The 21,763-nt window shown below is 32.7% G+C and overlaps 3 protein-coding genes and 1 long non-coding RNA gene across 4 annotated transcripts; 1 reads left to right on the top strand and 3 right to left on the bottom strand.

Moving 5' to 3' along the window:
* Nucleotides 1-511: 511 nt before the first annotated feature.
* Nucleotides 512-4,930, bottom strand: LOC110688287 (60S acidic ribosomal protein P0-3-like). The gene is made up of 5 exons (XM_021865017.1): nucleotides 4,531-4,930; nucleotides 4,352-4,420; nucleotides 1,597-1,694; nucleotides 1,118-1,511; nucleotides 512-824 (listed from the first exon to the last, which is right to left on the bottom strand). Exons 1-5 carry the CDS (start codon nucleotides 4,798-4,800, stop codon nucleotides 678-680), a joined length of 978 nt encoding a protein of 325 aa, XP_021720709.1. The 5' UTR covers nucleotides 4,801-4,930; the 3' UTR covers nucleotides 512-677.
* Nucleotides 4,931-5,227: 297 nt separating this feature from the next.
* LOC110687634 (60S acidic ribosomal protein P0-like) lies at nucleotides 5,228-8,816 on the bottom strand. The gene is made up of 5 exons (XM_021864272.1): nucleotides 7,784-8,816; nucleotides 7,594-7,662; nucleotides 6,345-6,443; nucleotides 5,860-6,252; nucleotides 5,228-5,590 (listed from the first exon to the last, which is right to left on the bottom strand). The coding sequence occupies exons 1-5, from the start codon at nucleotides 8,051-8,053 to the stop codon at nucleotides 5,444-5,446; spliced, it is 978 nt and encodes a 325-aa protein (XP_021719964.1). The 5' UTR covers nucleotides 8,054-8,816; the 3' UTR covers nucleotides 5,228-5,443.
* A 2,572-nt stretch (nucleotides 8,817-11,388) lies between these two features.
* LOC110688286 (anthranilate synthase alpha subunit 2, chloroplastic-like) lies at nucleotides 11,389-16,906 on the top strand. The gene is made up of 11 exons (XM_021865016.1): nucleotides 11,389-11,802; nucleotides 11,889-12,073; nucleotides 12,598-12,787; nucleotides 13,872-14,023; nucleotides 14,403-14,518; nucleotides 14,611-14,857; nucleotides 14,942-14,998; nucleotides 15,252-15,404; nucleotides 15,579-15,659; nucleotides 15,746-15,832; nucleotides 16,583-16,906. The coding sequence occupies exons 1-11, from the start codon at nucleotides 11,598-11,600 to the stop codon at nucleotides 16,904-16,906; spliced, it is 1,797 nt and encodes a 598-aa protein (XP_021720708.1). The 5' UTR covers nucleotides 11,389-11,597.
* Nucleotides 16,907-19,652: 2,746 nt separating this feature from the next.
* LOC110688285 lies at nucleotides 19,653-20,194 on the bottom strand. The gene is made up of 2 exons (XR_002504538.1): nucleotides 20,035-20,194; nucleotides 19,653-19,911 (listed from the first exon to the last, which is right to left on the bottom strand). It is a non-coding gene; the product is annotated as an uncharacterized LOC110688285 (long non-coding RNA).
* Nucleotides 20,195-21,763: the final 1,569 nt, after the last annotated feature.

Below are 21,763 nucleotides of genomic sequence, written 5' to 3'. Positions count from 1 at the left end.
TCCGTTAATAAACCCGCTTATTAAGATGTTAATTTTTATCTTTCCATTTTTCAAATTGTAAATTGTTCTGGTTAGACTTATAATGCACCCACATGAACAATGGAAGGAAAATGGGCAGTCAACATGAAAACTTTTTTTAAAAAAAAAAAATCATAATGGCATAACTATGAATTTTTAATTTTGATTGAACAATTGACACTTTGACATTATGTAATAATAAATTTGCAAGAGTTCTACTGAGGTTAAAACACTTTGTTTAAAATTGACATATTGATAATTTGCTTATTTAGCCTACTACTAGTACTTTTTTTTTTCTTTATGATGGGATGTACTAGTTGTACACTTGTAACTTGACATATAGAGTTATGTCCAACTTATACTATTCATAAACAGCAATGACTACCATAATTTTTTGATTTAAAAAGTACAAAACAATAACAGATTAACAGGCACAGAATTTTATAAACATAATACAACACAATGTAAAACTGGAGCATACATAGATATGATAGATAGAACATATTGTTTTCATTGACTAACCACAACACAATTGTTCAAAAAATTGCGAATGGTTAAACTAATGCAATGTCACTAGCATAAGCTGACTAAAACACGAATAACAACCGTAGCTATGCTCAACACACACAAAACATGCAACCATCTATCCGCGTGGTACCCTAATCGTCGAACAAGCCAAGCATGTTGTTATCTTCATCTGATTCCGAATCCTCCTTCTTCTCTTCCTCCTTAGAAGCACCGGCTGAAGCATCACCGCTAGTAAATGAAGCCACTGGAGCTACTGCAGCGATAAACTTGCTTGGGTCCTGCACACATTACATACTCAAAAATGTAAGTGAAACATAAACGAGCCATAAACATTGCAAGGGAACAAAACATAAATCTTTAGGCCAATCCCGGGAGTATTTTGGGGATTTCCTTAGCTAAATATGTGGGTAGTTTCAGAATAAAAAAAATAAAATTAAAGATTACAACTTTTAAGTTTTACTCCAATCTCGAGATCAATTAGGAGTTCCTCATATTAATGAGAATGCGTTTTTAAGGTTAATCAAGCAATAACAAACATACTTACAAGAAGGGAAAAAACAAGGCAACTAACCTTAAGGAATTCTTTCACTTCTTCAGCTTGTGGGAAAGTGTAATCAGTGGCAACAGCAACAGCCAACACATTCTTGTAACCATTGATGAACATGTGAGGAGCAGCTGCAAGGGTAGGAAACGAGATACTGAGCGCGAGAGCAGTGACATTAGCAAGGCCAGAAGCAAACTTCTCGGTGAGATCATCTTCAGTCAAGTCTAATACTTGAGGATCATAGACTGAACCATCCTCGAAAACCTTCTCGACAACAAGACCATAGGAAAAGGGTTTGACAGCAAGCTTAGCTAGAAGCATTGCTTCAGAAGAACCCACTTTGTCACCCTTCTCAATGATCTCTACTGGGGTGATGATTTCGACTGTTCCCTTGTTAATTTTGGTTGGGATGTTCAGAACTATTCAAATATAAACAAAGTTGTCTAAGGTTAAAACAAACATAAAACTGATGAACTTTAAACAAAATCAAATGAACGTCAATGACCTGGAAAAAGGAGGTTTGGGAGGGATCTAGTCCGGTGTTTCCGGGTGGAATGACAACATCAACCGGAGCAATGAGGCCGACACGAGCTGGAGCTCCGACCTAGAATCAAAACCATTAACATAAGGCCATAGATGAAGAACCATCAACTAACAGTTACTTCATAATATATTGACTTGTTCTCATGAACTATAGTAGTAATCTATTACCACTCAAATTATAAAAGACGACACTTAAAAGCAATGCCAATTTTAATTTTTTAAAGTAAATGACAAATGATGTTAGACAAGATTTAAACTCTAGTCTAAGTACCACGCCCAAAAGTTTAGGTGCAATGATTGAACTAATAGTTACGATGTACAACACATTAGAAAGGTAAAATACAGGTTAAAAAAAGATAAAATTGCTTAAGCTAAACTAATTGACCCTTCCAATTAGTTAGATTAATAAGTAAAAGGACAAAATTATAACTAAGCTTAGCTTTATGTGGTGAACAATTAGCAATTTATGATATTTTAAGGCATACATAAAATCAAGAGTACCCTTTATCATAAAGCTCATTAGAAAGTAGACAACTAGACACTTCATAATGAAAGTAGAGAACTTTAGACAACTTTTAGTATAAGGCCTTGTTAAAAAAAAATAATATGAATGTTGGACAAGAGATTAGAATCCATGATCTTTGATACAAAAGATAATGTTTTATTAGGCTACTGATAAGCTTGAACATTTAAATTAAAATGGGCGGTGCAACATGAGGACTTTTCAGAAGATCACCTACTTTAATACTACTCTCGCCCAAACACGCTTAACTACAAAGTTCTAATGGGATTCGGTGCATTCGTAATAGTACTGGTATGATCACACCCTCAGATATATAGTAGCAACATTATATTAGCACATTTTTTTAAAAAAAATTAAATATTTGGACAATAGTAGAGAATGTTCTAGTTAGGTTTTTTTTTTTTTTTTTTTTTGGTTTGTGACATCAGTAGTTAGTTTTTTGACATTGGCCACAACTTTATCAAACCATATGAATTACACACGTCAATGAAAATATGACGTACGCAATTATGAAGCCACGGGTTTTGACATACATTGAGCACGACAAATCATCAATAAAACATGAAAGTGTAGTTCAAGGACATAACTTGTTAGCTACTCGTATTAAAATTTTCATTATGATATAACTTACACGGTATACTTGTATAAACATGATTTAGTTAGATAAACACTTTTTTTTTTTGTTACAACCATTAAAAACTTGATATATTGTAATCTCTCCATTTCATAATATTAATCTCATATGGAATTAATCACATAAAATAAGAAAAGAAGAATTTTTGGAATCTAACATTAAAGTACAAAACAATTTATAATTAGTTTATCTTATTCAGAATTCTTGCGTGAACCTGATCCACAATAATATTATTGTGAACTTGAGATTTATATACACGCAGAACTAACATTATTTAGAACATATTGACCGTAATTTTAACGTAGTATCCTTATTTTTTAACATAGTAACCTTTATTAAAACTTATGTGACCTTTAATGTTATTTTTGTTTACATCCCAAAAAATTAATCTCTTATAGCTTTTATAATGTCACAATCGCTTTTATTTCTACATAATCACCTTTATTTTAATGTAGTGACCTTTTGTTTTTTATTAATAAAACAATCATAGTATCTCTAATGTCAGTGGTTCACAATAAATTTGTGTGAACCAGGTTCATTTAAGAATTTGTATACCTTATTTAAGTTTTTTAATTTTTTTTGGGAAAGCATAAGTCATAATTGCATAATTCAAGGTAGAGATTTCCTTAATTAGAGTTATATCATCAATCCACAACCAATTAATTCCAAAAAAAATTAAGTTAAAAATGAAACATATCTAATATGGGTAGATCTTTTCGAAACGACCAAAATAATATATGAGACTAACATTATGAAACGAAGGGAGTACTAGCTAATTCCACAAAATGGACCACCACCAAGTTACACACACACACAAAAAAAAAAAAAAAAAAAAAAAAAAGGCAAAAGCAAAAGCAAAGTAAGTTAAGAAGAATATGATACTCCACTATTCTTGTAGCACCTAACCTAACGCATAAACTTTAAAGACAATCTTCATAACTGCAAACTATGTCAAAGCATTTTTAGATCTATCTAAAATGAATCAATGTACAAGTATTACCCCCGTAATCAAGAGTGTGATATAATTTTACAAAAGTACCCTTTAATATAAGGGGTGTCTATTCTATCATTTTTCACATCACATTATTTGTTTATTTATTGTGTCATTTTTTTAATTGATGAAAGCTTATTAACCTTTCTAAATTATAACTTCATAACCTAGCTAATTTGAGCCATTAGATAATTTATTTTTGCAACACATAATCGATCAATACTTAGGATGAGAAACTTAAGATTTCACACTAGAATAGTTACCAGGATAAATATTAAATAAGTACAGATTAGAGCTAACAGATATCTAGTAAATCTCATATAGATGACACTAATTCAGCTGATCCACATAATTTTACCTATGAAATTAAAACAAACTAATCAAGGAAATACCATGCTAACTTGTTATGTACGGAAAATATTTTTTCCAAAAAATTCCCTGTTTTATGCAAGCTAGATTTATAGTTACCACATTTTTTATACAACCAAAAAGCTTAAACTAAACGTAAATATATATATAATCAAAACAAAAATATCCGTTAAAAAAAATATCAAAGCAAAAATATATTACCCTGTATTTGCTAAGTTCTTCACGTACTTCCTTCAAATCACCTTTAGTAAAGATCAAACCTACATTCCCCTAAAAATCAAACCAAAAAATACCCACAAAAATAATTAATACTCATGTTCATAATATTTCTAATGATCATATTTTGATTAAATCACAACAAAATGGTAAAAAAAAATTACCGCAAGGAGGTCCAGAAGTGGTCTGATAGTTTCGTTACCAGTTTCTTGGATATAAGATTTAAGTGCACGTTTCATCAAGGTGTTTTTACCCATCAAAATGACAGAATCACCTCTTAAACCTTGACGGATTTGTTGGAGTTGATTCGAGCCGACGTTATCGGCTAAAACAACTAATATCTTAGAGTATTCATCGATCAATTTTTTGAGCTTATCACTGTACCTTTCTTTCTTCTCCATCTTTGATTTTGCGGCTTTTTTTAGGACTGCCATTTTTGAAAGATTAAGATGATCAACAAATGTTGGGTAACAACAGAGAAAACGTTGAAAATGTAGGAGATGATTGATGATGAATGAATGGTTGATTATATAAGTAGGGTTTATAGGTTTATGTAAAGGTGGACGGTTGTGATTTTATGGGAATAATAACGTGGAGATTTGTGATCAGGTGTATTAATGTTGTACACTTATAGTGATTAATTAAAATTAAATTAAATTACTTTTTTAACTTAATTTTTGGGCTGAAAACTGTAATAAAAAATAATACTGCTTCTGGATTGGGCCAATGAGTGGGCCTTCCAAATTTATAAATTCGGCCTCAATGCATTGGCCACCCAGAACTATTACTAAAATCCAATCATTTACTCGGTTTGCGATTAGTGGTGTGGATAATTTACCCAATAGATAAACCGAGTTTTTACTGATAATAAAAATTCACTACTCCGTACTTCGTAGAACATGATATGAAATAGTTTTCGAGAGTAGATTACCAAAGTCCAGAGCACACATAGGCAGGCTAAAACAGGAAGAAAAAGAAAAGTAGAAAACAGAAGTTTTGGTCAACACCCAAAAACATGAAAAACCAGCCCACCTAATTATACTTGACTAATGATATCTGCGTGGTAAGGAAACTACCCTAATCGTCGAACAAGCTAAGCATGTTGTCATCATCGGATTCCTCTAATTCTTCTTTCTTCTCCTCCTCCTTTGGAGCGCCGGCAGAAGCAGAACCGCCGGTAGAAGAAGCCACTGGAGATACTGCAGCAGCAAACTTGCTTGGATCCTGCACACATTGAACATGTAACATGAATTCATGAGCAATGATAAAAATCACTTTAGATCAAACTAACACCAATGCCAGATTTACCGGGGTATTTTGGGGTTTTCCTTTACTAAAAGTAGGGGTAATGTTGGAAAATTCTAAAGGATTGGACTTTATAGTTTACTCCAATCCCGAGATCAACTAGGAGTTCCTCGAAATAACAAGATACAAGGTTAATCAAGCACTAATATGCAAACCAATTACCAAATAGGAGAAGCAAAGCAACCAACCTTGAGGTATTCTTTAACTTCCTCAGCTCGTGGGAAAGAGTAATCAGTGGCAACAGCAACAGCCAGCACATTCTTGTAGGCGTTGATGAGCATGTGCGGGGCAGCGGCAAGGGTGGGAAACGAGATACTGAGGGCGAGTGAAGTGACATTAGCAAGCCCAGAAGCAAACCTAACCGCGAGATCATCTTCTGTCAAGTCTAACACCTCCGGATCATACACCGAACCATCCTCGTAAACCATCGTGACTATAAGACCATAAGAGAAGGGCTTGATTGCAAGCTTGGAAAGAAGCGCAGCCTCAGATGAACCCACTTTGTCACCCTTCTTAATGATCTCCACAGGAGTGATGATTTCGACTGTACCCTTGTTAATTTTGGTTGGGATGTTCAGAATCTATTCAACCAAAAAATAGAATCTAAGGTTAAAAAAATTACTTAAATTGGAAAACTTCAAAATCAATTTAACTTCAAGATGAACAAATTGACCTGGAAAAAGGAGGTTTGGGATGGATCGAGCCCGGTGTTGCCGGGTGGTATGACAACATCTACAGGAGCAACGAGGTTAACACGAGCTGGTGCACCAACCTACAACCAATAGCCATTAACATTAGATCATATACGTGCATGAAGAAGTTGTTTTGTATGTCCTTACTATTTAACAATTTCAATCTGTTATATACTAAGTAGTGTATTACATTGTCATTTAGCTAACTTATTCTAATAATTGTAGTTAGTATATCTTCACAACAATTCAAACTTAAAAACCTATTTTCTCAAGTCACATAAATTAGTTATAAAGGTGCATATACAAGATTTTGTAATAGAAATGGAGAAAACTAGCTAGATGTATATATGTATCAACTTAAGATGTTAAATTTAAGATCGATGTTAGCTGAAGCTAACTCCATATGAATTACCACCCATCTATTAACCCATACTAAAAAGCAAATCCTTTCATAACACTTGTCATTACCTTTTGAAATTACGCCTTTTTTGCCTTTTCTTTTTTTTCCTTTTTTTTTTTTTTTTTTTTTTTTTGCAAAATCAATAAGTAAACTATTTATAGCCTATAATATTTTCTTTCTCGTTTAAGAATCATATTCCATATATACCCAAATGATATATTTCTGCATATCTTTTATATACTTCATCTTTTGTAATATTATTGTCAAAAATATTTAACAACTGTATGCACGGGATTTTAACCTAGTGAACACAAAAGGCGAGTTCGAAATTTACTCCCTTAATGACTCAAGCAAATGATGTCCTTCACAAATTACTTAAATCTAAACAGTGGCAATATTCAAACATATATTTTTCATGTTTTATAAATGCAATAAAGCAAATCTTTCATGCTAAATTAGTAGATGTGATAAATTCATGAATGTTAAGCACGACAAAAGAATGATTTAGATCAACAAAATTTCTAAATAATTATGCATTCATGACCCTAGTTTGTGACATTAGATATATAGGTCACAATAACATGTAGATTCCGATCCTACCAAACTTAAGATTAAAAATCTCTTCTCAAATTTATCCTTGCTTAACAAATAACAGTATTTTTTTTTTTTTTGAGACCAACAAATAACAGTATAATCAACCCCATTATAGCCATTATATATTACACTATAAATAAACAGAAAATAATCCAAATTTATTCAAAAAAAAACATCAGAAATAATAAGAATAATTGCTTCAAACTAAACGTAAAAACCCTAACAAAAATTTAAACCTTGTATTTGCCAAGTTCCTCGCGAACTTCCTTCAAATCACCCTTAGTAAAGATCAAACCCACATTCCCCTGAAAAATCAAACAAAAAAAACCCAGAAAATATAATCACAACCCATTTTCATAACATTAAAAATAATCATAAATACTTAAATTTTAAAAATTTACAGGCAAAAAAACAGGATTTAAATACCTGGAGAAGGCCAATAAGAGGTTGAATGGTATCATTACCAGTTTCTTGAATGTAAGATTTAAGAGCACGTTTCATCAAAGTATTTTTACCCATCAAAATGACAGAATCACCCCTTAAACCTTGACGAATTTGCTGGAGTTGATTCGAACCCACATTGTCAGCAAAAACAATAAGAATTTTAGAGTATTCATCGATCAATTTTTTGAGTTTTGCACTGTAAATTTCCTTCTTCTCCATCTTTGATTTTACAACTTTTTTTCCGACTGCCATTTTTGATGATGAAGAAAAAAGATGATGATGATCAACTGTAGAAGAAAGTGGTAAAAAAAAAAGAGTTGGGAAATGTGGAGATAAAAGGGGGTGAAATCTGAGTGGTGGGTTTTTATAAGTAGGGTTTTGTGGATTTGTGGTGAGGTGGACGGTTGTGATTTAATGGAAGTAAAACGTGGTGATTTTTTAAATGGGTGAAAAGTTTTGTGAGGGTTAAATTATTTTTGGAATTAATTAATGTTTGTTTGATTTTTTTATTTACGTGGTTTTCGGCTGATAATTCAGTCATACGGAGTGGTGATTAGTGATGAAGATATTTTGTTGGGCCTTTATTAATTTTGCAACCAATTCAATTTACTACGTGTAAGAGCTTTTTGAAACGATGGTTATATTACTTATATATTTACTCAATGTATTTTAAGATTAGTGTAAAATGTAACTATTATTTTGAAACGAAAAGAGTAATAGTAGATTCAACTTTTATTGTTAGGTATGAATTACAACTCAAATGAATATTGGGTTTTCAATTTGGTTTTGAGTGAGAAAGTCAAACTATGTCATATGTGGCCATGAGGGTTATAAATTGTTAATTTAAAGGTTAAGTAATGTAATATTTGTTGTCAAATTATCTAATAGAGATAAATATTACACGTGACAAATTTTATTTGATTGAGTCAACTTTGTTACGGGTCTATATCAAGTCTTTCGATGTTGTGTGGAATTAAGGTTGCATAATTTGGGTCTTGCAATTGAGTATACATTTTTTAAATGGTTGCAAAATTTCCTAATGTTACAACTTATAAGGTAGGCACACGTATTATGCTTTTACATCTTAGTTTACTGTAATGCGTGGAACTTTTAATTGTTCACATATATTAGTAAATCTTTTGGAATTGCTCATCACATCATGCTTTTGGTAACAAAGAGAAATGTAATGTTAAAATGACCAAATATGTGCCAAATAACCCCTTTTCGAGGAGCCCCTAGAATGACTCGTGATTCACCACCCTATTTCACATATTACTACCTCTGAATTTTATTACTTGCACCAAAGCAACATTTTATGTCTCGCAAATAATACCCCTTTGTTGCGAGTAATAAGAACCGGAGGTAGTATATCCGCTTTATGATAGATGTAACATGATTAACATAATAGATGAAGATCATTCCAAAACTTTCTTACATATTATTATTAGATTATCTATATATGACTATTAGAGTCAATAAATAAATAACTTAAAGGCAAAACAGTATGTGAATGAAGCACTCCATAGTTTATATTAAAGCTATGTTCAATTCACGTGAATCTAATTTTCATATTTGACCAAATTGATACCTTGATTTTTTTACTACTATTTTATAAGATAAAAATTTGTTAAAGGAGATGTCTTTAAAATTCGTATCAATATGCACCATCCAACTATAAAAAAATAATAATTTTTTAAGTTGCGAAAATAAAACATTTAACAATAATCAAAAGAAAATATTGTAAAAAGAAAATACTCGTATTTGATTTGGTCCAATTATTTCTGAAATAAGTTAATAAAGAGGATTAACTTAAATAAGCCAAACTAAATTAAAGCAGTTTATTTAAATCTATGCGCCCAACACATTGAGCAATTATTTTGAAACTATAGAAGCCTAATATTACATGGTCCTCTTTTTTTTTTTTTTTTTTTTTTTTTGTCCCTTACACGCTACACAGTGATGAACTTGGGCTGAAAGCTCAGTCATAATGATACGATTTGATTGGGCCTAGTGAGCCATAAAGTGATACACTATTCTTCAGCTTAGGCCTGGTTTGATTGGGCAAGCAGATCAATTAAGCTAAGAATAACAAGTGGACCTATGTCTTTTTCACTATCTGAAGCGCCTATTAGACTCGTGTGTGTGCTAATCTGGTAATTGTCATTCAGGTTGGAATGGGTCATTTCGAATGATAAACCCATTCCATTTGGGAATTTGTGGTCCTTAAGTTTGGCTATATTTTTATTCACATCTTAATTTGATCATCTAATTTTTATTTTTATTTTTGAAAGAAAAGACCGGATATTATGAATAAAAAAGATTTATATTCGTTAAGTACATACGAGTATAAGGTATTTAAAGTAGATTACAATTTATGTGTAGCTAAAATTATAATTTTGGACGCAAAACCATTAAATTCCTTCCAAATTAAAATACTTTATTTTGGGTGCAAGAGAGGGACAAGCCTTAAAGAAAACAAACAACAAATTTAAAAGGAACACAAACTACAACTACTACAGTTACTAAGGCTTGTCTAGAACAAATTGAGACCAAACCACACCACTTAACTCCTCCAATTAGACATGACGAAGATCGAGACTGCCTCAAACATCACAAGCTTTTGCTCCTAATATACCCCAAAGTTGGGTACAATTTTCTTTTAATACGTATGTAACACACATTTTAAACTTATTCCATGTACATTGATTAAATATAGAAAGATTCCCATTCTAAAATGATTTACAAGAATCTTGTACGTTTTATGTGTATTGTGCATTTGTGCCCATGAAAAATTAGGCAAATTATAATCACATTAGATTCTATTAGATTTGGCTCAATGTATATTGTTGCAAACTTTATCACATAAGATTTTACAAAGTATTAGCTTTGTTTAATTTTCTATAACTTACCTTAATATGTGGTATATTTTATAAGAAAAAAAAATAATTTCTCAAAGACATGTTTTCAATACAGTACAAAGTAAACGCAAATTCTCAAGACCCTATTATCTTTATCGTAAATATGTAAAATTAATAACAGTAAAATATAAGAGAGGATCAGTAAAATTTAATTTCAAATTATTAATTTATTTTCAATTTAGTAATTTTTTTTTCCAATTTAATAATAATTATTTCAATTTAGCAAAAATAGTTGCAAGATGGGACTCAAGAGGTAGTAATGAGTTTGTTTGCCTAGGTTTGTTCCCCCAATGCCTCGAAACTTTGGCGGAGCTCGACCTCCATTAATATAATCTCTGCTGGTGGTTTTAAATAAAAAACAATTCGGCAAAAATAAAACGAAGAGAACAAATTATATTGAAATGGTATGGACTAGATAGGTTAAGTTCTCTTCACAAAATAAGTTTAATCATAAAATTAGGTGAAATAAATAGGAGAAAATACAAGTTTTTTCTCAGCGATAAACAAACACTGTATCTCTCATGACATTTTTGTAAATAAATCAATAATTTTTTTATTAATATGAGCTACACAGATAATGGTGATTGGATAAAGATGTTAATTTATTTAAAAAATCGTGGGGGCAATCTCAATGAATAGAGCCATAATACTGTGGGTTGACGAGAACCTCAAAGTCTTGTTTGTTTAAAAAAGCAGAAAATGAGGCAAAAACCCTCTTCTCCTTACAAATAATTAAAATAAAATTCTTCATTACTACATCACAGTTTTGAGTTTTTCAGTTTATAATTTGACAATATAACACCATAAGAGACCACCCTATTTGTCGGCTCTTCCCTCCTTCTTTCTCTCTCCTCCAATTTTCTGTGTACTGTTGAATAATGTTCTCTTCTCTGCTTTTTTCAACACCATCAACAATGGATGCCCTAGCTGTTACACCTCGCATTCCTCTCTCTCCTCATCACCACCGTCGGATTTCCTCCCTTCCAATTCCAGCCGTTCATCTCCGACGCTACAATCAACCTCTTCATCTTCTCTCTCCTCGCCGCTCTCTCTCCTGCTCCGCTGTTTCTTCTCCTTCGCTTGGTATTTTTCAAATTAATTCATTGTTTTTTTTATTAAAATTTTTGTGATTTTTTTTGGTTAATTGATTGTTTGATTGAACAATGCAGTAAAGAATTCGGCGGAATTCATTGAAGCTGCGAAAGACGGGAATTTAATTCCGTTATATCGATGTATTTTTTCCGATCATTTGACTCCGGTTTTGGCTTATCGTTGTTTGGTGAAGGAGGATGATAGAGAAGCTCCTAGTTTTTTGTTCGAGGCTGTTGAACCTGGTTTTTTGAATTCTCATGTGGTATCAATCAATCAATCACTTTTTCTTTTTATTTTGATTATTGATTGTTAGTTCGCTTTCAATTGTTTGTTTTCATTTTTATTTTTTATTTTTAATTCGAGTCAAAATTTATGACACAAGTGTTGCATGTAGTAATTAAGAAGAGCTGATATGGTTAAAGTAAAATTAATATTGGAATAGTGGTTCTTATTATTAATTTGCTTCATAATTATAATTAATGTGCATGATTTGTGAATAAGCAAGAAAAAAATTGTTAGTTGGTCAGCCAGCTCTAAATGTCTTTTATGCTTTTTCATAATAACAACAGAAGTTGCAAAACTGTAGAATTTGTGTAATAAATTATGAATTTTTTTGGTAGAGTTATATGTGTTTATATAACGTGGCTTTTTTTAATTTTTTTGGTATTAATTTACTTGAAAAGACTTGTTTTACATAATAATTCAAATACTTGGGTGAACATACACGGAAAAAAAAAAGATGGCAAAGTGAGTGAGGATGATTATATGTGATATTGGGCTTTGTAGGGACGATACAGCATTGTTGGGGCTCAGCCGAGCATGGAAATTGTGGCAAAAGAGAATTTGGTGACAATGATGGACCACCATGAAGGGAAGAGGACTGAGGAGTCTGTCGAAGATCCAATGGATGTCCCAAGGAAGATTATGGAGCAATGGAAGCCTCAGCTGATTGATGAGCTTCCTGATGTCTTTTGTGGTGAGAGAATCTGAATGATTTGCTTCCTTTAAGGTGTTTTTGATTTTACTTGATTTTATACTGATTGCTTATTTATTCTAATCTTTAGACTGAATTTACAACATGTTATTGGCTTAATGCTGTGATGAGATAATTTTATGCATAGAAGAGTCTTTATTTTCTGTAATTCTGATTGCAAGAGGGTGTAAGACTAAATTAATAACCTGAGTCTTGGATTTAGGTTGCTTATAAATGAAAGTTATTTATGGTTTAAGGTCTTGAGATGTCTAGCATGCATCTCTCACTTATTATTTTCATCATGACGGTGTTGGTTTACTTGGAGTGATGCCCACGTTTGTATGCATTTATGTACTCATTAACGGTTTTGTAGTAGTGAGTTTTTGCGTGTAATCTGGCAAACATATTATACTATATTCGAATATTGTCGTTTTCTTGAGTAAGTTACGGTGGTTGTTTCTGTTTATGAAACGTCAGCGTGTCATGCAACCAATTCGTGGCGTGGGATATTGGTAAGTTATTTACAAACAAATAAATAAATAAATAAATAAATAAAAAGAAAAATAAAAAGAAAAGGACTATATGTTTCCAAGTATATATGAAATGATTGTACTGACACACAATTATTGTTGTCTGTTCACGTGCTTAAAATGACTACTGATCCTCTCCTTTGAGGTTTGTTGTGCTCAGTTATAGCATAGCATAATTCTGTTACATTGGTTCAAGAAACAACACTGCACATTATTGTGTAGTCTTAGTTGAGCTCCTTACTTTTACTTGATTTTATCTTTGTGTGATTGTCATCTTTCATTTATATATAACTAGCAGTTGTATGATATTGCATTATCATGCAAATGTCTGATCCTCCATTAATTCTATGATTTATGTGCATTTAAGGCGATGAAATTTAATCTTTTGTCCATAAAAAATAACAAATTTTACTCGCTACTAGAGAATAGATGCTCTTCATTACCAGGAGGGAACCTGGAATATAGATTAGAACCTACGCTATAAGTATGTTCATATTGCATATTTGGATGTCTGCAACTTTATGCAAGGATTTATGTTTCTTTTGTTATTCGGTTAGGTGGATGGGTTGGTTATTTTTCATACGACACGGTTCGTTATGTGGAGAAGAAGAAGCTCCCATTTTCAAGTGCACCTCATGATGACAGGAACCTTCCTGACATGCATCTAGGATTATATGACAATGTCATTGTGTTTGATCATGTGGAGAAGGTATGCTTATGATTGTTATGTTTTTCCTTTTGCACTTGTCATGGCTGCGCAAGTTTTGTTTTTGTTTATGTTTTTTGGTTTTTCTTTTGTATCATTTTATTTCTATCAAACCGAAGTTAATAGTCTTGAACAAGTGGATATTTATATATATATGGAAGAATTAATGTACTTGAACAAAGATAATGGATATAATAGCAAGGATTAAGTGAAAGTCTAGCTGTAATGGTTATAAAAGTGAAAGTGACATTGATTTTGATTGTGGTTAGGGGTAGTAATAAAAAAAAAATTCATATGTTAGGGTTTTATAAGAAAAAAAAACTAGAACTATAGTTTCTCCTTAATATTGCCTTGTAATCATAGGATTACTTTGTGACCTCAGAAAGCATATGTGATACACTGGGTTCGTGTGGATCGCTTTTCTTCTGCAGAGGAGGCTTATAAAGATGGAATTAACCGCCTAGAGTATTTGATGTCAAGGGTGCATGACATAGTAACGTGAGTAATTTATCAAGTTTTGTGTGATTTATAGTATCATATGACATTTTGTCTCGTTTTATATGTTGTGCTTGTCTTTTTGTGCATTTCAGCCCAAGGCTGCCCTCTGGCTCCATAAAATTACAGACTCGCCTGTTTGGTAGTACACTCAAGACGTCAAATATGTCTTGTGAAGAATACAAAGAAGCTGTTTTGCAAGCCAAGGAACATATCTTGGCTGGTGATATCTTTCAAATAGTATTAAGTCAACGTTTTGAGAGACGAACGTTTGCAGATCCATTTGAAGTATACAGGGCATTAAGAATCGTTAACCCAAGTCCATATATGGGATATCTACAGGCATGTATTGTCCTTATTTAAATTATATATTTTTTTTTTTATAGCCACCCTTATGCTTACCTCTCATTCATTGTTACATGTCAGGCAAGAGGATGTATTTTGGTTGCCTCAAGCCCTGAGATTTTGACTCGTGTCAAAAAAGTAAGTTTTGTTGATGTTATTTTTCCAATTCTAATTGAATGCTCTTGCTCATTCAATGCTTACTCAATCTTTCCCTTTGCCGGTATCTGGTTACAACATTCGAATCTGTGTATATTGATTATCAATTTCAATAGTGATGTACTAATGTTCTGTATCACAGTTGGTGTGCTAGTTGTCACGTATGTGTCTTTGTAGCCATTTCAATTCCATTTTACACTTTGTATCAATGCTTTTGCATCTGTAAACTTTGCAGGGAAAGATCACTAACAGACCTTTAGCTGGAACCATCAGAAGAGGAAAAACACCAAAAGAAGATTCCATGCTGGAAAGTCAGCTTTTGAATGATCAAAAGCAATGTGCTGAGCACATAATGTTGGTTGATCTGGGGAGGAATGATGTTGGAAAGGTTTTTTCATATCCCACTGCTATATATTTTATTTCAAATTTAACTTGTGTGAATACTGTGAATAGTTTAACAAATACAAGTATTATTTTTGTTTTTGGAATAACATGTTAAATTTCCTTATTTTTCTTTGTATGATATGTTTGATTTGGAATCTGATTACTACTGTTCAAACAGGTCTCTAAATTTGGTTCTGTAAATGTGGAAAAGCTTATGAATATTGAGCGGTACTCCCACGTGATGCATATCAGTTCTACAGTGAGTAATACTCTCCTTAACCCCCCCCCCCCTCCCCAACTGCTTTCTTTCATTTTAGTTTTGTTTACATGTTGATTATCTCTCAGGTGACAGGGGAAATGCTTGACGATTTAAGTAGTTGGGATGTTTTGCGTTCTGCCTTACCTGTTGGGACAGTTAGCGGAGCACCTAAGGTGCCCCTCTTACTCTGCTCCTGCCTCTCTTTCCTGTCCCTCTTTTATTTTTTAAAATGATACGATCCTTCATGTATGTCTGAGTTTGTGAGTAGTTATTGGACAGCTTTTGCATGTGGTTGAGTGTGGGATGCTGTCTTGCCTAGTTGTCTAGTTCATTTTGTGTGTCAAGACTTTGGAAAGGGAAAGTATTCATCTGTGTAGTAGGCAGCTATAATTTTTGTAGTCCAGAAAAATCTGTGTAACCAAAATAAGAAATCTTTGTGAAACTTCTATTTGATTAATTCCAGATCTGATTTGAAAATCCCCTTTCCCCCCTCTCTAAAGAAATTACTGAAGAAGTTGCTGACATTTGAAAATATATTTTTTCCAGTAATGAGTTGATATCTCTAGGTTAGAAGTCATTGCGTGTTTAGTAGTTTTAGACTTTTTTTTAGAATTCTAATGATTGAAGGATTCATGAAATCAAGTACCAGTTTATGCACTTAAGGTAGCCATTATTTGATATAACTGGAACCTGGGAAAATCTTTTTGGGACATAAAATCCCGAACATTGTCTGTTTAAGTATATTGTGTTTGTGTGACAATGTGACATGTATGCTTACTGTTTCAGCCCCTATGGGAATCCATCTGAGTTACACTTAGAATTTTATGTTGAAGTCTGGCTTCTTTCGATGACATTGGTCCATAAGTTATTATATTGTTGTGAGGTATCCTCTGTATGCTTATTGTCCACTGGAAAATGAACAGGTTAAAGCTATGGAGTTGATAGATCAGCTTGAAGTCAATAGACGAGGGCCATATAGTGGTGGATTTGGTGGAATCTCATTCACTGGTGACATGGACATAGCTCTTGCTTTGAGAACTATGGTGTTTTCAACTGCAATGCGATATGATACAATGTATTCATACAAGGATGCTCGAAGAAGAGAATGGGTGGCCCACCTTCAAGCTGGGGCTGGCATTGTGGCTGACAGTGACCCTGCAGATGAACAAAGAGAGTGTGAAAACAAGGCTGCTGGCCTTGCTCGTGCAATTGATCTCGCTGAGTCATCTTTCTTGGAGAGGGAATAAAAAGACGGTGTATTTTTGTTTGCCTTTTGATGATGAAGCTGCAACAAGTGCTGTCTTCAAAGGTAGTTGTTTAGTGTTAACCATTTTAAAATAGATGGAAATCATAGCAGTAAAGACCATGCTATTGTTACCTGTGCATTTTCAAATGTGCATGGCATTAGTGGCTTGGCGCTGTGAATTTAGGGAGGAGGGAATTAGGCTTTTTGTGTTGTATGTTCATATAGATAGAAGTTAATGTATCATTGTATGCACAAAACGTTTGGCAGTAAATGGAATCCAAGCCTTTTGTTTTACTAATTGCATAGAATTGGTCTCTTTTTTCTCGAGGCTTTACTTTCATCGAGTGTTTAGTTGGTTGGTTGTGTTGGTTTAAAACATTTACGATAAAATGATTTTCCTTTGGTTGGTTTACAAAAGGTGAAAGTCAATCTCCCTTATCTTTTCATTTTAATTTTCTTGTGAGTAACCGAACAAAACAAAAGTTTTGCAATCAATGTATCACCTTGAAAAAAAGTATTTTCCTTTGAAAATGTTCTTTTTTTTCGTCAAACTAATTGGAGCCTCAGTGCAAATGTTTTGCTGCTATGCTTGTGGAATTCCATATTTTTGGAAGAAAGTCAATATTGCTGGATATACACAAACGAAAGGAGATTCTGAGCAGTAATAAACGGGGTTTCAAGGTTTTGAACAGGGAGCGCTTAATTGGAATTGACAGGGTTTCGAGGTTTTACGGCAACTAGTTTTTAACTATTTATTTATAGTATTCAGAGTACCTTCAAATCTTGTCGCTCATTGGAGGTCCATAGAGTAGTATGGTTTAGATATGCAATGATTTGAATTAGTCCCTTCTCTTTTGGTTAATTGCCATATAATATTGTTTCATTTAAATTAACTAGTTACCGAATTGCTGAGATTAATAAATTGCTTACAATCAATAAGTATGAACCATTTAGGTGGTAAATTACGTTATTAAATTGTCAGGAGCTACAAGTATGATCGTCTGAATTGCAGATATCCCTTCTCTTTTGGTATGTATGATCATAATATCCATTGCATATTGTAAATCAACCCATGTAAACAACATTTTAACCAATTTTTTCCCTAAATAACACGATTTCAAAAGCACTGATTAATTTTTTAGAGTACTTGCATCTATTATTCAAGATTATGAAACTAAAACTCTGCCAAAGAATCTATTATGTCATTAACAAATTGAGCCAATGCCATGTTTGAGGAAATGTGGTTGCAGACTTGCAGAAATTGTCCCACTGAAAAGGAGGCCTAGTGAATATAAATGAGAACAATCTAAAGAATAAACTATTATATTAAAATGCAACAAACTACGACCCAAACTTAATCTATGCTAATTACATTGATCTACTTTAAGCTCTAATGCAAGACAGAAGTTTTATAATTTAGCAATCACAGATAATAATTGAAACACGAAGTATACCACTGAACATTTATGATCCTGTACACAATAGGTGTTTAAAAAAAGACATTCAAAGCTCAAAACCGCTACGGGTGCTACCAGACATTTCACAACCAAAATCATAGCTCCCCTTCAATGGATGGACTATGGAATAACTGCCCGGGCACATCAACAGAGACCAAGCAGATGTTTACTTGAAGTTTCTTGTTTTGGGAACACAAGCGCACCATGAGTTCTAGAGATTCATACGAAGTATTTAGAAACTTGAGTACGACAAGCTTCTCTACTCCAAACTCCAAAATGGCAACAAGGCCAGGACAATTCTGATCAAATTACATCCTTGGAGTATGTAGACTAAAATCTTAATCTCCCCCCTCTAGCCAGATCTCTTCCCTTGCTTCAACAGTTTCTCTTCACAAGATTAACCTCATAGAAAACTCATAATCAGAAAGAGTGCAATAAATACCAAACCACTAGCAAAGTGCAAGAAGACTTCTTCATGGCACTTCCTTAATTCTGTCATCAACTAATAGGTACTTTTGTAGCAAATAAGTTTATTATTTCCATACTTCATTGTACAATAACCTCCAAAGGATTTTCCTCTAACAATGATTAAACCTTTGCATTTAGCTCCTCAATCCTAATAAAACCTTATGCAGCATCATCACCTCGGACCAAAATTACTCACAAAAGATTTACAAATTCTTGTAACCTTCCTCACAAAGACCTCCGATGTCAAGCCTTTCCAATCATTTACTATAACTTAACAATACTAAAACACGCTATAAAACAACTAATCTATCGCCATAGCTCCCTCAAACAATATAGAGATCACTAGTTGAAGCAAGCAATTCCACAACACATTTAATCTACAAATACTTCACAGTCCCATCCCATGTGAAAACAGACATTCAGCCGAATCACGCATACTACAATTTCCATTCCAAACAAAAACAGAATTGCAACCAAATTGAATCCACAGGTCTCCTTTACTCTCTCTAAAAAAAACTGATTGGTAACACGCATTGACAGTAAAATTGTGTTAACAAGCTCCTTTACAGTTCAATTCAACGAAATTCAAAACCGAAGCACAAACGACTTCCCAAAAAACAAAACCCTAATCCAATTTATTACCTCCAATCACGGAAAAAAAAATAAATAAATAAGATTCAATAAATTCAACTAGATTATAATTAGCATTTTTAGGGTATGACAAGATTCATATAGTATATTCTCATTTAATTCAAATTCTAAATAAATTAATGCAATTAAGAAATCTCAAGAACAATATGAAATTAAGCATATAAAAGAGGATAAAACTCGAAAATTATGTAAAATACTCCAATACCGAAAATATCATCATGTTTAACAAAACGTACCATACATAACCATAAACTGAGTACCTAAAACCAGACAATAAGCTACAAAAATAGCTGATAATTTGACGAAATAAGACAAAATAAACGACGGAAATCTAAAACCGAACACAGCAGCTGATAACGACGTTCTACTTAGATCTCTGTCTCATCTTTCGGCGCTTCCTCTTCAACCTCCTCATACGCTTCTTCTTCCACTGCAAAATCGACGAAAAAACAATCAAAATCAATGAAAAGAAGCGTCGAAATTAATGGATAATATTAACAATTTGAAGTTGATAATTGAATTGATGAATTGAATGAGAATATTGAAGAATTACCTTGGCTCTCATGGTGATCAGACGAAAAAGGCGGCGACTTCAAAACCCTAATCGATGGAAAATACTGAGGAAAGAGAAAAGGAGAGGTTTTCAAGAGGAAAAGATTACAAGGAGGTTTTATGATAATTTATAGTGAAACCCTAGTTTGGAGTGTTTGGGTTAGGCCTTGTTGGGTCAAGTTGGGCTGTCTAGTAGTTGAAATATAAAAAGTGTTTTGGGCTTTGTATACACAACTACAACTTCTACTCTTGTTATGTCATTTATGTGCTCTTGAGTGACTTCGGATTTAGGTCGTGTACTCATGTTTTACCTCGGACAAATAAGCGTAGGTGTTGGGTGAGAAAATATTGAACCCTAATCTAACTCGAGACGGGTCAAGTCGAGTCAAGTACTTAATTGGAATGATGAAAATTGTATGTATAGAGTTATTGCCTGTATTTTAAATAACCGAGCCTTGATTCATGTGTGCATGTGTGGACCTTTTAGATCGTAAGATAAATACTTAAATTTCAAACCATTTGTGATTCGGGGAGTCAAGTTGGCCTTGTGCTAATTTTCCTCAAAGGATAAAAGGTAATCTTATATGCTTTACATTCCAATTAGTTACCTTGATCTCCTTGTAAAGTCAATCAAATCAATACTATTATTTTAAAACAGGAAGTTGGAGGGACACTTGTCTTCCCACTGTTTTTCCTGTTATATATATATATATATATATATATATATATATATACTTACAACAAAAAAAAAAAAAAAAAAAAAAAAAAAACACCTCTTCTGAGGAAGTACTAATGCAGTATTGTTATGCTTTTTTTTTTTTTTTTTTTTTTTACTTAGAACAACAAAAAAAAAAAACCTCTTCTGAGGAAGTACTAATGCAGTATTGTTATGCATTTGCAAATGCATAACAAATACTAAAATATTAAAAATCACATGGAAAAGAGAGAAAGGAGGAGAAAGAAAAGTGAGTGGGACAACTTTTAATTGTACCACTAAAAGCTTATGTAATACCATTGGTTATTTAGTGATACAATATATGCACGTAGTTAGTACCACTGAATGCTTACATAGTACCACTACATACATACATACATTGTACCACTGAATATTCAACGGTACTATTTGATCACCCAATGGTACTATTGATCACTCAATGGAGCTACTCTAAAGTCAAAAATATACATTACATGTAATTACGCCCTTACCCCTCGTTATGCAATTGTTTTTGCATAATAATACTCCCTTTAAACTCCCTTCACCTCTTCCATCTCAATCCCCTAATCATGCCTATTCAAGAAAATTTTTTTTTTCATCAAAAAAAATCTATACTTATATTTTAAAACATGAAATTTAAAGGACAATTATCCTCTTCCTATTTTCCTGATTTTTTTTTCCTCTGGTTCCAATAATAATAATAAAAAAAATAAAATAAAAAATCTCCTAAATGATTCAATCCCCTCATAAAAGATAAGTATCAATTTTCATTTGGTCTCTTGGGTTTCACTAAATTTCATTATACAAATTTTCAATTACACAAACAAATTAATAACAGTTTATCTTCCCCCTCTCAAACTTTTACTCCTTCTCTATTTACCCTAACTCTACCATTTTTCTCTTTCACCCTAAATTACAATTTATCAATTAATTAAAAAAAAAAATTGTCAAGATGTATACAAACTTTTAAAAATAATAGCGGTATTGAATTTAAGAGAGCAATCAAAGGTATATT

Source organism: Chenopodium quinoa, unplaced genomic scaffold (genome assembly GCF_001683475.1).
Source record: "Chenopodium quinoa cultivar QQ74 unplaced genomic scaffold, ASM168347v1, whole genome shotgun sequence".
In the NCBI taxonomy this organism is placed as follows: Eukaryota; Viridiplantae; Streptophyta; class Magnoliopsida; order Caryophyllales; family Amaranthaceae; genus Chenopodium; species Chenopodium quinoa.
This window is presented reverse-complemented; position numbering and strand designations above follow the sequence as displayed.